Source organism: Perognathus longimembris, chromosome 6 (assembly GCF_023159225.1).
Source record: "Perognathus longimembris pacificus isolate PPM17 chromosome 6, ASM2315922v1, whole genome shotgun sequence".
Classification (NCBI taxonomy): Eukaryota; Metazoa; Chordata; class Mammalia; order Rodentia; family Heteromyidae; genus Perognathus; species Perognathus longimembris.
Genome location: NC_063166.1, coordinates 63,786,848 through 63,803,282, shown reverse-complemented (window position 1 = coordinate 63,803,282; position 16,435 = coordinate 63,786,848). Strand labels below are relative to the sequence as shown.

General features: G+C 45.4%; 1 protein-coding gene across 1 annotated transcript; it reads right to left on the bottom strand.

Annotated features, from left to right (window-relative positions):
• Positions 1 to 3,931: 3,931 nt before the first annotated feature.
• LOC125353712 (developmental pluripotency-associated protein 2-like) lies at positions 3,932 to 4,802 on the bottom strand. The gene is given in 3 exon segments (XM_048349368.1): positions 3,932 to 4,191; positions 4,194 to 4,733; positions 4,799 to 4,802. Coding segments are annotated over 3 exon segments (804 nt in total).
• Between the last annotated feature and the right edge of the window lie 11,633 nt (positions 4,803 to 16,435).

Sequence of the window (16,435 nt, the reverse complement as noted above, 5' to 3'; positions counted from 1 at the left end):
AGATCCCAGCTTCCTGAGTGGCTAGGATTACAAGTATGAGCCACAAGTGCTTGGTCCCATCCCCATTTCAATGTGCTCGTATTTTTCCCATCACTCACTTTCCATTGCTCACTGTAGAATGTTGTATACTTGATCTTTCTGCATCCTCACTGTTCTCAGGAGGGAGGAAGGGAGAAAGGGGAAAAAAGGAGAAGAGAGAAGGAGATAAAAGAAGGGAAAAGGAAGGGGGGAGGGATAGGAGAAGGGGAAGGAAGGGGGTGGTGGTGGAGAGATTGGCTTTCTTCTCCTGGCTGAGGTGGTTGGCATAGATGTGGTGGTCCAAACAAGGTCCTCTTCTGCCATCTGCTGGCCACATGTGAACATAGCCCTTGCTGCACTGAAGACATCTGTGTTCCCCGAGTCTCAGCATTTTAAAATGTAAACAAATGTGTGACAACTAAACCTTATTAGGTCACAGAATCTCCCTTTAATTAATATTGAATAAATGAATAAACCAGATTTCAACTTACTCTATAGTATCATTGATTTTTTTGGGGGGGGGTACGGGAGGAATCATTGATTTTTAATTCTTTTAAAAATGCTTTCCTACATAAAAATACTGTCAATTAATTATACAGGCTTTCATGTTGACATGTCTGTATATGCATATGACATACCTTGATCAGACTCATTCCCTCCATTAGTCTCTTTTGTCCCTTACCCCTTGTCAAAGCAATCTCAGCAAGCATCACTGTTTCATTTTCACACAAGTACATAAAGTGTTTTGATCACGTTTGCCCTCTTTTACCCTGTCGTTTCCTTCCCCTTCCATCAAGTTTTTTATTCTTAACAGTATAAAGGCCTTTCTTGGTCCCTAAGATGAGGCACTTCCTTTTTTGTTCATTAAAATTTTCCTTCTTCATTTCTCATGTTTAATGATCTTGCTCTTCCTCCCCCTCTCTCTCTTCCTTTCTCTCTCCTCTTCTCCTTCCTTCCTTCCTTCCTTCCTTCCTTCCTTCCTTCCTTCCTTCCTTCCTTCCTTCCTTCCTTCCTTCTTTCCTTCCCTCCCTCCCTCCCTCTTTTCCTTCCTTCCTTCCTTCCTTCTTTCCTTCCTTCCTTCCTCTTTCTTGTACTGAGGTTTGAACTCAGGGATTGAGTCATTTTCCAGCCCTAACGATTTTGTTTTTTTAATGCCAGGTTCTAGGTTATTATGCTTGCTAAATATAGCCATATCTCTGAGATTCATCCATGTTCTTTTGTGTAGCAAGCATCTGTTCATTGTGTGACAATGTTATTATTTATGTATTCACTCTGGGAGTGGACATCGGATTTGTTTCAACTCTTCTGCCATTAAAAACAGTGTGGTGATGAACATTGTAGAGTATGTCTTCTGGAAATATATGTGCATTTGTACTGAGTCTATACCTAGGAGAACTGACGCACTGCAGAATGTGTGTAAGTTTTGCTTTGGGAGTTCAAGGTATAATGGCTCCAGTCTCCTGCGTTCCATACCGGTCGGAAGTATAGAGTTTCTTTCTAATTCTCCTGAAGGGGTTGACAGTGGGTCATTATCCATTTTTGTTCTCTCTTGGCATGTGACCTGACCTGAGAAGACAGAATCTCCTGGAGATGGCTGGGGGGGCCTGCACCATTCATTTGCATCAGAAGATCTTTGGAGTATGCTTGGGACCACCAGGGATACCAAGAAAGCCAATGCCAGTCCCGATTGCCAGGACCCCAGGAGTTGAGGCTCTGGGACATTGCAGGGACAATTGCCAGATCCCATCTGTTTCCCATTGGGTTACCTTTCCATCCCCCATTCTGGCCCTTTGTGGCCCATTCATTGTTCACTTTACTCCAGTGGCAGTCAGTGGGGCTACTATCACCACCTCTGCTTCCTTTTTTTTTTTTGGTAGTGAATACTGCTTCCTTTTCTCCTCCTCTTTCTCTTCCACATCCTCTTTTTCCACTTCCTTTTTTCCCCCTTCCATATTTTTTTGTTTTTAGCAACTTTATTCATAATTGCCAAAGTTTTGCCAGCTGTGGAACTTTATACCTGTTATCCCAGCACTACAGATGGCTGAGGCAGGAAAATTACAAGTTCAAAGACAGCCTGTAGTTTTGTAAACCAAAGTCCAAACAAGCAAAATAAATTCTGCCAAACTTACAAGTACCCAAGGATCTTTTAGTACCTGAATCATAAACTGTGCACAATGGACAAGGTAATACTCAGCACCCAAAGAAATCTATGCAAGCGCATGGACAGTAAATGTACATCGCTAGCCAGACAATCCGGAAGGTGACTACACACATGCAGTATGGTCCCAGTAGTTGGGCACTAGAAAAGAGGTAATGGTAGAAAGAGTATACAGGGAATGAGATTAATGAGAATATATTGTAAATATGTGTAGAAATATAACAATGAAATCCTCCTGTCTTCTGGGTGCTACAGTTGGTTCGCTTCTGTCTAGCTACTCAGTAGGCTGAGATCTGAGGATTATGGTTCAAAGCCAACCTGGGCAGAAAACACCCCAAGAGACTCTTATCTCCAAATTAACCACTCAAAAACTGGAAGTGGCTCAAGTGGTAGAGCGCTATCATGGGCCCAAAGAGATCCAGGAATAGGACCCAAATTCTGAGTTCAGTCCCCACAACCGACAAAAAAAAAAAAAATTCCTCACTTTTCCGTCTAGGAAATACAAGCTTAAAAAAACAAAAATTAGACAATAAACTATAGACATCTTTTTATTTCTGAGACAAGGTTCTCATTATGTAGCCTCTGGTGGGCTTGAGCTCATGAGATCCTCCTGCCTCTTACCCTGCGTGTTGGGATTATACCACCATGCCCTCATTGATCTAGAAACTTTAGATTCACATTTATGTCCATGTTGACTCAACTATAACAAACATTCCCTCAGATTTTAAAAACAGAAGAATCTAGAGGAATATATGGAAATCCTGCACTTTCTATTTTTCTTGTAAACCTGAAACAGCTAAATATATATATATATATACACACATATATATATGTATATATATATATATTAATGAAGCGGGTGCTAGTGGTTCATGGCTCTAATACTAGTTAACTCAGAAAGCTGAGATCTTACAATCTCAGTTCCAAGCCAACCTGAGCAGGAAAAGTCCATAAGATTCTTATCTCCTCTTAGCAACCCCAAAAGCCAGCAGTTAAGCTGTGGCTCAAGTAGTAGAAAAATAGCCTTGATCAAAAATGCCCAGCCAAGAAAGAGCCTGAGGCCCTGAGTTCAAACTTTAGTTCTGGCAAAATGGAAGAGGGAGGGCTGGTGATATGGCCTAGTGGCAAGAGTGCTTGCCTCATATACATGAGGCCCTGGGTTCAATTCCCCAGCACCACGTATACAGAAAATGGCCAGAAGTGGCACTGTGGCTCAGAGGCTAGCAGAGTGCTAGCCTTGAGCAAAAAGAAGCCAGGGACAGTGCTCAGGCCCTGAGTCCAAGCCCCAGGACTGGCCAAAAAACAAAACAAAACAAAACAAAAAAAACCCCAACAAAATGGAAGAGGGAGGGAGGGAGGGAGGGAGGGAGGGAGGGAGGGAGGGAAGGAAGGAAGGAAGGAAGGAAGGAAGGAAGGAAGGAAGGAAGGAAGGAAGGAAGGAAGGAAGGAAGGCAAAAACAAAACCACTTGTTTCCTATTATAGCTAAATACCTGCTCAAGGTGTTAGGAGACACTGAGTTCGGCTAGGACCCACCACAGACTCAGGCTCAATGCCAGTTGTCCTGGTAGAGACAGAGAAGGAAATTCTGCAAACATATGTCCTGTTTTGGGGGCCAAAGGTTCGAGAAGGCAGAAGCCTTTTGTTTCTTCTTACTTGCTGTCACACCAAAATAGATTAACATCTTGAAGGTAGTATATTTGAGGAGATGTATTTTAGTCTCTGAAAGTATCTCCTATTGTACTTAATTTTTTTCATTATCTTCTTATTATCTTCTTATTATTATTTCTTTTGACACATTCAGGGCATAACATATTATCTTCTAGTCCTGGGGTTGGGAATAAACAGGCTGGTAACAGGAAGAGAGAAATCATTGTCTTGCGACTGTTGGGGACCCAGGTCTGACCTGCACAAAACTGCAGGCGCACCCATCCCTTTCCATCTGCTGGGAGAAGTCTGCCATGGACTACACACCACCTGACACCAGAGGCTGGAAGCAAAAATGTCTCTATGGTTGACAAAACTTCACTATCCTGGGTTTGGCAGTTCCTGCAGCAATCCGTGCCCAACATGCCAACATAGATGCTTGGGCAGAAGTTACTACTTCCATGATATTATTTCTCTCATGTCCAACAGTGGCCTTGTGTGAAGTGGCCTCACTTATTCTACTGTTTGTCTGTAGACTTCTTTCTTTCCTATGTTTCTTGGAATTCGAGGTCAGTCTGGTCTCCTCTGGTGTTTTGGGAATACACTTTTGTTGCTCAGGATATCTGTGCCTCAGGAGTCTCAAATACACTTCTAATTTCTGGCCATCTGTACTCAGGTTAAGTTGCTGGCACCAGCTACGTAATTGATCCCGAGACACCTCGTTAATAGGAGGCAAGACAGCAGGCAACGGGCACACAGACTTTTTCCAATGAGTTTGCGAGAGTTTTTTGACATCATTTGTTTGTGGAAGGAGATCTGTGTTGTTATTCCCAGGTGTTTCTAGGTTGATATTGCCTGATGTTGAAACACTGGATTCTACAACTTCTTCAAAAGGCTCATCTGTAACTTGTCCTGGATCGTACAGTGGTTTGAATTTGACATTTTCAGGGAAGTCTGGCCCGCCGCGCTCAGGTTACCCATGCTTTACTTCCCTTCTCCCCCTTCCTTTTTGTGCAGGATAATTGGTCACACCTCCTAAATTCTCAATGGAACATCTTTGCTTTTTGGCTGCACCCTAGCTATTCAGACCTCCAGACGAGGGGCCATCAGCATCTTCCGGAAACTCATCAGAAATGCAGACTCTATAGGCTTCTCCTCTCACCTGAACCAAATCTCCATTGTAACAAGAATTCCACCCTCCCCTCCCCCCGAAACTTATGCATACATCTGGGTCCTTTCGTGTTGAATGCCCCTGCTAAGGGTTAAACTCAGCTGTGATCCTAGCATTTTATAGAGCAGGGATCAGTCACTTCCTGACTCCCCATTCTGGTTGTCTTCCACTCTTAGAACTCCCAGCTCACTCCTTTCATGGACCTGCTCACCTTTACTTGGCAAGCAGGTGTTAGGTCTTCTGGTCAGCCTTAAGGGTGTTCCAGGCCTAGAAGAACTTCCATTTCTTTTGCATGTGGAGAAAGTTGCTCTTTAAAACATGCTGGTGGAGCAGCCTGGACCTTACCTGCGAGCCTGTTGGAGACTCAAAACCCCAGGCCCCACTCCAGTGCTGCTGAAAACCAGAACCTGCAGATGATTTGATTACATAGTCAAGTAGGATTTTGACTTGGGTTCTCACAATGGCTGCACATTGGAAGTGCATGGGCGAGCCTTGGGCCATCTTCAAATCTCTATTCGAATCAGCCTTGGCTCTCTGTTCTTCAGTGATTCCAGCAGGAGCCTCCTTGTGGCCTTTCCTAATAGAATGACCATTGCCCTAGCGGGGACCTTATTGAAGCATTTCCATCCTTCTCCTTCAGGCAAAGGGTTGTGGGATGGTGAGATGAACAGATAAAACAATTTCACAGGCTAGGCCTACTGCAGGAGTAATATCATGGACAATTTATCATAATTTCTATTTCTTTAAACTTACCATTTAATGTCTTTGATAGTTATCATATGACTACAGATTCTCCACTATCAGATTTTTATAAGACCATAATTCAATAATAATAATAATAATAAAAAGCTTAGCTGTGCCTGCAAGACATGGAGATGAACTTCTGAGTCATCAAAGAGAGATTTGATTATGGCCCATTGTGTTTTATGTTTCTTTTTTATTAGCATACATTAGTTGTACAAAATAGGGGTTTTTTATTGTGACATGTTTATACATGCATATAACACACAGTAAGCATACCCACTCCCCCCTTTTTTGTCCTCTGTCTCTGAGTTCCCTTTTCTTCAACTCTTGATGCAGAAGTACGGCTGGCAAAGAGTAGAACAGTGATCAGAGTGGCTGTGGATGGAGTCAGTTGTCTCCCTCTTTTTCTTGGTTGGATCCTGAAAGCAAGTGTTGAATGTGCTAGAAATGCAGTGTCCAGAGACCAGGAGGTCAAGGTCAGGGTCTGAGCCCTGTTTTGGTCCCTTTGGAAAAAAGTTATCTGCTCTTCAAGGCAACAAAACAAGACAAAAATGAAAAACAAAAACACAGAACACATGAGGTGGGCTGCTCCTCTCTGGGGTCCCTTAGTATAGTGGAGCATGCTCATTGATACTATGCCTGCCCAACAAGCTTCCCTCAGCCTTGGGGGACCAGCTTTTGGAATCAGAGGCTCCTGTGGTCCTTGGTGCCTATCCATAATAATAAACCCCCTTTCTATATTGCGTTGCCTACAAGGTTGTGCAGTCTCACTGGTCTCAGAGAACTTGTAAACCACTGCTCAGTAAGCCTGCATCCCACCTAAAGTATTCAAAACGCACATGTATGATGAATAGATTACTAGGGTGCACCATCTATACCACCAACCAAAGAAATAAAACATTGCCAGCACTAGCCAAGTTCCTTTCATGAACCATCCTGTCTTATGTTAACTTTCACCCAGCCCAAAGGCTGGGGGATGTCTAAAGAATAGACGTTTCTTTGGGCTCATTGTTCTAGAGGGTTCAGAAGTTCAAGGACAGATGCCAGCATCTGCTCAGCTTCTGGTGTGGGCCTTGTGTTGCTTTAAGTCTTGGGGAAAAGCAGATAGGAAGTGGGTATGTGTGAAAGAGGGACACTATGAGGCTTGGGAGGGGGCAGGTGCTTTATAAAAACCTGCTCTCTGCCAGGCACTGGTGGCTCACGCCTGTAATCCTAGCTACTCAGGAGGCTGAGATATGAGAATTATGGTTTGAAGCCAGCCTGGACAGAAAAATCCACAGTACTCTTTTCTCAGTTAACCACTAAAAACCTGGATGTAGAGCTGTGACTCAAGGGACAGCACCTAGCCCTAGTAGCAACGCACATGTGCATACACACATCAATCCCCCCACCACCAAAAACAAACCAAACTAGCCAAACAAAAATATAACCTGCTCTTATGAGAGCCACATTCCCACAAGAGTTGGCACTCATAAGGGCATGCTCCTAATCCTAACATATAGATCCTACCCACGGACAAACACTTTTACAGTGAAGAATTAAGGTTCCAACACAAACTTCTGGTGGACACTCAAACCATAGAACTTCCCAAACAAAAATGCCTCTCTCCTCCCCAAAGGACTTGGCTTCTTAGACTATTGTTTTTGATTTGTTTGCTGGTTTGGAACTTTCCATAATTAGAACCATAGAGAATGTATTCTTTTGAGCTTGGCTTCTTTTATGAGGCATGAGATTTTATCCACGTGTGTGGTTGGAGTTCATGCATTTTTATGCGTAATTTTTTCTTACACAATCTTTTTTTAAAAAATTTCTTCTAGCCTTGCACACTAGTCCTACCTAATCTGTGTTGGATGTTTGATTGCTTCTCATTTGTAGCCATGATAAAAGCACACTTACCCCATGGTGCACGTGAGACATTAGTATGTGGAATGGAATGGATGGCTCATAAAGTCATTTCGATTTGGGGTAGGTAGGTGAACCAGCTTTCCCAAGTGGGTTCATCAACCCCTAAACTCTTCAGCAGGATGGGGAAATGCCAGTCATTCCTACTCTTTCTCATAACATCCTTGTTTGGTTTTAGTCTCTGGGCTTGCTATCGCAAATACATTTAGGGCTGGTTTGTTTTGAAGCAGTAGTGTAGTAATAGCTGACAGATACACATTTCTTTGGGGATCATCCAATTCAAGAGGGATATTTGGGAAAAAATATGGCTCAGTCTCAGCAAATGAGGAATGGGTCAAAGGACTGAGGCCCTAGAAAGTGCATGTCATGGACAAAGAAAAGTAGGAAACAGAAGCTGGGGACATTCTTTTGGTTATTTATTTTTTTTTACTAGACTCAGGAGTGACCTTGTACCCTCACTCACCAATTAATTCTTGGCTAATGAGGAATAACTTCATTCTAAAAATTCAGAGCTGCTGGTCCCATTAGATGAAACACCTGAAAAATGACAGCGTCATATTCCAATCTTCCTTTTGGATTGTGGGCTCAAACCTAGACTGTCCAGTGGGCATGAAGTCTTTGCTGGATATAAAGAGCTCCTGAAGGGGGTTTGGGAGGGTAGGGGATCATGACAGTCCTCAGCCACTCTGAAAACAGTTTGCGGGCAGTGAGGTGGTGGTTGGAGGTTTGATGATTGGCGGATTCCTGGAAGTAGGGAGGGGAGCGTGTGAGTGGTGGAGAGACTTCAGGTCTTTTGTTTTGTTTTGTTTTTTTTGGCCAGTCCTGGGGCTTGGACTCAGGGCCTGAGCACTGTCCCTGGCTTCTTCTTGCTCAAGGCTAGCACTCTGCCACTTGAGCCACAGCGCCACTTCTGGCCATTTTCTGTATATGTGGTGCTGGGGAATTGAACCTAGGGCCTCATGTATAAGAGGCCACTAGGCCATATCCCCAGCCCCGACTTCAGGTCTTTTCCTTGTTCACCCCAGGCCAGTGGTGCCTTAGCTACAGAGGGTAAACTTTGTAAAGGACCCCCGAATCTTTTCATTCAGCTTCCTTGGCTGTGAAGTCCCCATGGTGGGCAGATATTTTTCAGTTCTTTTTTGAAATGTTATCCTCATGTTAGGTCATTATTGGTATTTTAAAAAGTTTTGTTTTTTCCCCCATCCTGGGCCTTGAACTCAGGGCTTGAGTTCTGTCCCTGAACTTTTGCGCTCAAGGCTAGGATTCTACCACTTGAGCCACAGCTCTATTGCCAGCCTTTTATTTAATTTTTTTGAATTTGTGGTTAGTTGGAGATAAGTCTCATAGACATTCCTGCCTGGGCTGGCTTCAAACCGCCCTCCTCAGATCTCAGCCTCCTGAGTAGCTAGAATTACAGGCGTGAGCCACTGAAGTACCTGGCTGAGAAGGGCCTTGTAAAGAACTCATAAGTTGGAAATGTCTGTGTTTGATTAAAAAAACACACAAAACAACAACAAACTCCCCTGAGCTGTAAATGATTCCTACTAAGGCAGGCAGGTCTAGATGGTAGTGTGGGGGAAGGGTAAGGCTAAGCATGAGTGTGGCCTATGACATGCGAGCTTCATCTATGGAATCATTCCAGAATTCACCTGCTCTCATCCCCTTACCTCCATCACTTTGGCAAAGCTACCCTCATCTCTTGTCTGGGGAGGTTGCAGTTGCCACAGTAACTGTCTTCCTTGCTGATCTTTGAACGTGTCAGGAACCCTCCTGCGTAAACCAGCACCTGCTGTTCCTTCTGCTTGGGATGAATGCTTCTCCCTAGGGACTTTCATGGCTCACTACTCCAGTCTCTTCAGGCATTTCTCTCATATTGCCATAGCGCTATAGTTTCTTGGGGACACAAGATGGAGATGTGCAATCTCTCCACCTCCAAAGTTTCCTGTTATATGACCTTGGCTTATCACCTGGCCTGTGGTGAACTGTATTTTGCTCATTAATTATCTACCACTCAAATATGTCTCATGAAGGCAGGGATTCCCCCCCCCCCTCATGTGTACTGATGAATCCCTATCAAGGATATGATAGGTGCTTGGTAACGTTATCAAATGTGTGCCTTGTTCTTTGATCGCTCTTGGCCTTCATTGTCAGTGGGAGGGTACTGACTAAGGAGTTTCAGAAAGCACCTATGTCCCATCTGTGCATGTCTGGGTCATGTTTGTGGCTGGAGGGACAGCAAGTACCTAATCTGTATCAGGCCCAGGCATTTAATATGTGCTTGTTCACTAGGTTGACCACAGTGCTCCAGAAGGTGGGGTTAGAGACAGGCAAAGTGAACATGAAGGTGTAAAGTAAGACAAAGGGCCAGAAATGACCCATGAGCCAATTAGATTGGAGGATGGAGAGGGATGCATCATAGAAACAGGTGTTGGGACCCTGGTCTAGGGTTCTGTCCAAGCATCTGAGCTAAGTGGCTTTCTCTTCCTTCCTTCCTTCCTTCCTTCCTTCCTTCCTTCCTTCCTTCCTTCCTTCCTTCCTTCCTTCCTTCCTTTCTTCCTTTCTTCCTTTCTTCCTTCCTTCCTTCCTTCCTTCCTTCCTTCCTTCTTTCCTTTCTCCTTCTCCTTCTCCTTCTTCTTCTTCTTCTTTTTGTACTTGTCCTGGGGCTTGAACTCAGGGCTTGGGTGTTGTCCCTGAGCGTCTATTTGCTCAAGGCTAGTGCTTGACCACTTGAGCCACAGCTCTACTTCCAGACTTTTTGGTGTTTAATTGGAGATAAGAGTCTCACAAACTTTCCTGCCCAGGCCGGCTTCTAACCACAATCCTCAATTCTCAGCCTTCTGAGTAGCTAGGACTACAAGCTTTCTCTCAAGTTTGTTTAGTGCCATGAGGTCATTAAAACTAATTTCAAATTTTAATTTAAAAATTTAAAAATTAGCACGTTGGCTGGCTGGGTGCTGGTGGCTCATACTTGTAATCATGGCTAATCAAGAGGATGAAAGTTGATGATTGTGGTTTGAAGGGAAGCTTGGGCAGTAAAGTCCATGAGACTTATTCCTAATTAACCAAAAACATCCAGAAGTGGAGCTGTGGTTCCAGTGGTAGAGTGCTAACTTGGAGCAAAATAAGAGCTCAAGGACAGCAGCTGGGCCCTGACTTCAAGCCCCAGCACTGGCACAAAATAAAAATAAAAATGAGCATGTTGGCCTTGGGCTTACCAACTTCACTTCTAAGTGAGTTAGGCAGTTTTGTGTCAGTTTATATGAGATTGGTTCCACTTTCTATAGTTGTGATTCTGAGGACCTGCTCCTGAATACAGCCAACCAGATATTTCCTAGTGTTCTCATTCAAAATCCAACACATTTGGTCAGTCTGGTAAGATCTCCTTGAGCCAGAGGGCTTCCAGAATAACAGAGGCCTGTGCTGAGGCCTGGTGAGAGGCGACCCTCTTAGGCTATGCTATTTGAAGATGAAGCAACTGGGTACAGTTTTCAAACGTACTAATGGCATACTGAGGGCTGCCTCCCTGAAATCTAGCTGCTGAGGCCTCTTGATGCTAGAATTCTGAGTGCTGATTCAAGAAAGCAGTATGTTAACAAGAGGCAACTAACAATGCTTGTACTAAAATGAAGGCTGACAGACTTTTCCTACACAGGGAAAAAAATAGCAAAATTTAGGCTTTGTGGGCAAAGAGGCAAAATGGAAGCTTATTATGTAGTAATTTTCACATAATTTTTCCATGTCAGGAATACTGTTCTTTTGACTTCTATTTGATTACCATTTGTGGGCTATACAAGTTTGGCTTCGTGGTAGAGTGCTTACCTTGCATCCATGAAGCCCTGGGTTCCATTCCTCAGCACGACATAAGCAGAAAAAGCCAGAAATGGTACTGTGGCTCAAGTGGTAGAGCCGCTAGCCTTGAACAAAAAGAAGCCAGGGACAGTGCTCAGGCCCTGAGTCCAAGCCCCAGGACTGGCAAAAAAAAAAAAAAAAAAAAGTTACAAATCAGGTGGTGGGCCTAATTGGGATGGTAGAAATTTTGGATCCTTGTTCTAAACCAATCACACCTGCTTTCCCAGTCTCTCGGGTATGGTGGTCATGTGATCCAGTTCTGGCCAGTAGGACCCTGTGTGCAGGTGGATGGATGGAGGGATGCTTCCAGGTAAGCTTTTATTAACTCAGTGACAGGAGGCTAGTGCTGCAGTGCAGATCATTCTCCTTCTTTAGTCTTGAAAAACAGCATGGAATATGGAGCCACCCAGCTTGCTGCAAAAATGACAAAAGCCCACAGAGCAAAAGTCACACAGCAGATAGAAAGAGCCTGACAATTCCAGCAATCCATTTGCCTTGTAATTTGTTAGGTGAAAAAAAACTAACACCCTGGGGCTCCTAGCTTGAGTAGAGACCTTTTGCTAGTTGTATGGGGGATTCATTTGTGTTGGAGATATCCATCATGTTTTGCCCTGCCCCTTCGCTAAGAGATTTGCTCCTTGCACACTGGTGCCCAGAAGTTATTTTCTTCCACATCATCATCCTACTCCCCTTTACTGGTTCTTGCTGTTAAATCTGATACCAAATTAGTTAATTTGTAGGCTGCTGCTCTCAGTGGTTTAGCTCAAATGATGAGTGGGACCAGTCTGATTCCCTCACTCAGGAAAAGGAGCAGAGGTTCATTCTCTGGTTTCTCCTAAGACAGAAATAAATGAACACAACATGGCTGACTCAAATGTTGCCAGTGAGATGTCTGCAATTGTTTCTGGTGGAGCCTTACCTCTGGCTCCTGGTTCTGAGAGATCAGTCTTTTGTGGCCCTATTTCCTGGATGTCTTCTAGATTCCCAAGGCATCTTGCAATTTCCTCCTAGTTCCTCCCAAGCATAGAGCAATTTTAGAATGGGAATTGAGATCAACATTGTCTTTGTTTCCTTGTTCCCCACAAAAGGGGATGGAGGGAGGGAAGGCAGGCCAATCCAGAGGTCAAGAGAGCAGCTTTAAGCCCCCTTCCCAAGGCCTCCTCCCATCCCCATGCCACCTTGGTCCAGCTGGTTCCCCAGGGGTTTATTCCAGGCACAAAGGCTGGAGACTGGCTTAGCCTTTACAAGCATCTGGTTTTGTTGTGTTTCCCTAAAGCCACAAGAAGCAAGGGGGGGAAAAAAAAGAGGAAATTCTTTCCAAGTGGATGGTGACCATGGAGTCCCTAGGGGTATAACAGGATGAGAATAGGATCGGGTCAGGAAGGCTCCAAAGAGTCAGAGCTCTGACAGAGGGGAGGGCGATGGAGGTCCCAAAACTTTCCCCAGGTCCTGGCAGCACCAGGAACGGAATGTTGGCCGCTGGTGGCAGGGACAGGCAGGAAGGGGGAGTGTGGTTCCACTTGGATGAGAGGACACCAATGCTGGGGCCCTCAAAGAAGTGCAGGGCCCAGGTGTTCTGTGTGGGACACACTAAATCTGCTCTGTGATACTGCCAGTGCCCTCTAGCAAGGATGGCTGGAGGTGAGCAGCCAGGACAGCTGCACAGCTACCAGATCTTGTGAAGGAGGTTTGGGGAAGATGAGAAGACTCTGGAAGTTGGGAAATGGAGAGGGCAGGGCCGGCTCTGGGGGCTTGTAGTTGGTGTATCTGAGGTCACATAAGCTAGAGACAGACACTTGAGAATCATTTGTAGATACGTGGTCATTGAGATGATGTGGAGTGGATTAGATTATGTGGAGAATTGAGCAGAGGAGGCACAAAGCCCTGGGGAACATGGAAAGGCAGGGAGGGCAGTTTTAGAATGGGAGAAGGGAGGAGGAGACAGGAGAGAGTTTAGCAGAGAAGAGACCTTGAAGGGTGGCTCAGAGACAGCAAAGGAACAGCTCAGAAAGCAGAGGTGGCTGCTGGGACTGGATGGCCGCAGCCAGGAGAAGCACGGGGAAATGAGGGTCCCTGGTGACTTGCAAAGGCAGTCCTGGTTGGGAAGAGTGTGGGAAGCAAAGGCAAGGTGGGTGGCAAGAGAGAGGGGCGGGCTGCCTGCAGCTGAGGTCCTGCAGTGGGAAGCAGGATTGAGGCTTTCTAAGGATAGGGAGGAGGACTTGGATAACTGCCAGGGTCCTTGGAAGCTTGTTCTGTCCCTGTCACATTTCACAAGACCATTCCTTCCCCACTCACAGATGCTTCCAGACCTCATCCATCTCTTGAAGATCACGTAAGGGAATTTCTGCTCCCTGAACATCATGGCCCCATGTTTTAGAGGCACCCTGAGGACACTCTCGTCAGAATGGTGGGTGGGGCTGAGGACCCAGGAAATGGCACAGTGAATTTGCCTTTTCCAAGTGTTTCCCAAACTCACAGATAACTTCTTTCCTCTGGAAGTGCTGTTGCTGTTCTCTGCATTCATCCTTGCCATGGATGAGCCCTTCCCTGTCCCCTCCCCACCACCTCCCTTATTAGCCCCAAAGCAAGGTTAGCAGCTGTGCTTTATTAGTTAGGAGAACAAGGTCTCTGGGTCCCCCTGCTATAGTATGGCTTTTTGAGGCTCTGTAAGCCCCATACCTCCTGTAGGCTCAGTACTTGGTATGAGGGTACAGGAAGGGGCAGCTGTGTATAGAGAGAGTCTGTGCCCCAGAGACAGGACTATGACTTGAACCTGTGATGTTTCACTGATGATCATGATGAATTCCTGGTGCAAAGCTGTGAGCACCTCCTGCTTTCACTTCTACTGGGCACGAAGGACCCCCAAGTCCTCTTGATGAAGCCTCACCCCCATCTTCCTCTCTTGGTCTCACAATGAACTTCCTTTGGACTCAAATACTCTGGCATGGGAAAGCCAACATTCATCTTGTTCAAAGATGTTCTCCAAACCCAAGCCTGCTAATGAAACAGGTCTGACTTACCTCTGTTGAAGAGAATAGTGTTCAATGATTTGACAGATGGATCCTTTCTACCTCTGTGAAGACAGCATGCCCCAGCCTTAGAATGGCCAATAGGTATAAACTGAGGCTCTTTCTGGAGTATGCAGCTAAGCTTCTAGCACTTCCTATAAACTGTTCTTTGCCTGGAGGGTGGGGGAATGCTATAAAAATTTATTTTATAGATTCACCCTGTGGAATAAATACCTACCCCCATGCCCTGATATTGCTGCCTTGCAATGTGTGTGTGGGCATGCACACACACACACACACACACACACACACACACACACACACCAGTATTAGGACTTGAACTTAGGGTCTAACATTCTTGCTTAGATTTTTGTGCTTAAGGCTGACAATCTATCACTGAAGCCACAACTCCACTTCTAGATTTTTGCTGGTTAACTGAAGATAAAGAGTATCATGGACTTTCCTGCCTGGGCTGGCTTCGAACCTTAGATCTTAGATCTCAGCCTCCTAACTAGCTAGGATTACAAGCATGAGCCACCTGTGCCAGTTTAGCTGCCTTTTTAAACCTTGTAATTGTGACTTTTCAGTTTACCTCTCTGGTACTGGGTGAAAGCATTTGGCTTATAATACTGGTTCTTGTTGTTTCCAGCAACTGGCTCTCTAGTTTCAGAATAATCCAGACACCTCAGAGTGTTTTTCTAGAAGCTCTTTTTCCAAGGACCCACTGACCACAGCCATCCTTCCCATGCTGTCTGGATATGTGTGGTTGGTATTAAACTACCAACAACTCATGGAAACAGGAGATCTTACTCAAAGCTATGGAACATGACTCCTAGGATTATCTCAATATTCTGCCTACTTGGGCTTATCTTTTCATGGAATATTTCACCCACTTAACTGGAGGCTACTTTCCTCACTGAGGCTACCAGAGCATTATAGATGCTTCTGGGGAGGCCAATAAAGGGGTTGGGGGGGGGGAGAATCTGTGCTTAGGAGTACTGCATGTTTCCCAAGATATGCATTACAAAGCTGTCAAAACTCCCAAGCCCTTTGTACATGCTGAAAGACACCCCAAACAGTAAGTCATCCATTCACGAGACTCTTAAAGCTTGAAAGTTGAATGTACCCTGTGGTGGGTTTAAGGATATATAAGAATTTTAGAAAAAAAAAAGATCTTTATGTATTATAAGCTAATGAGGGACAGTTGGCACAGTTTGGACAAAATATAAGTACTCTTACCAATAAATACATTTCAAAATGACAAATAAAGCTCTCCCCAGTTGGCAGCTTGTATTCCCAGCAAGAAGTGATGGGCACAGGCACAATGAGCTATGTACAGAGTGTAAACAGTAAGGCCCTCGAGGGAAAGGGAGGAGGAGGGACCGGGCCAGAGGATGAGGTGGGTCCAACCGGAATAGAAGTGTGGATAGGGGCCATGGGCTCAGGGTAAAACATGACAGGTTTGTATAATGGACATCCAATCTGCCACCCAAGCTTGTGGGAGGAGGTGGCAGGTCCCTGGGGTCCCTGGAGCTGGCAGTGAGGAGGATGAATTGTGTTAATTGAGGAGCCCTGATCCTCACTGGCCTTTTCCCTCGTGGGCGACAGCCAGGCGCGGTTTCTGCCGCATCCTTTGGACTTCAGAGACAGACAGATGGTGGTTTCTCAAAGAAGGATTGGGTGCAAATGGCCCCACTGTCATGCATCTCCCGCCTAGGAAACGAGCTCGGGCACCTGTGTCCAGCAGGGAGCGCCACTAGCCCCTCTACCCTTCTAGGGTTGGGACCCCAAGTCCAACTCCCACCCTCACCCTCACCCTGTGCTCAACGATGCCACTGAGCGGCCACCTTGATCCGTTTCCCAGTCCCCGATCCACACCGTTCCCCCCACCATGCCCTCCCATCCCACCCATCCCCCGCATAGTCCTCAGTCCAGCTCGG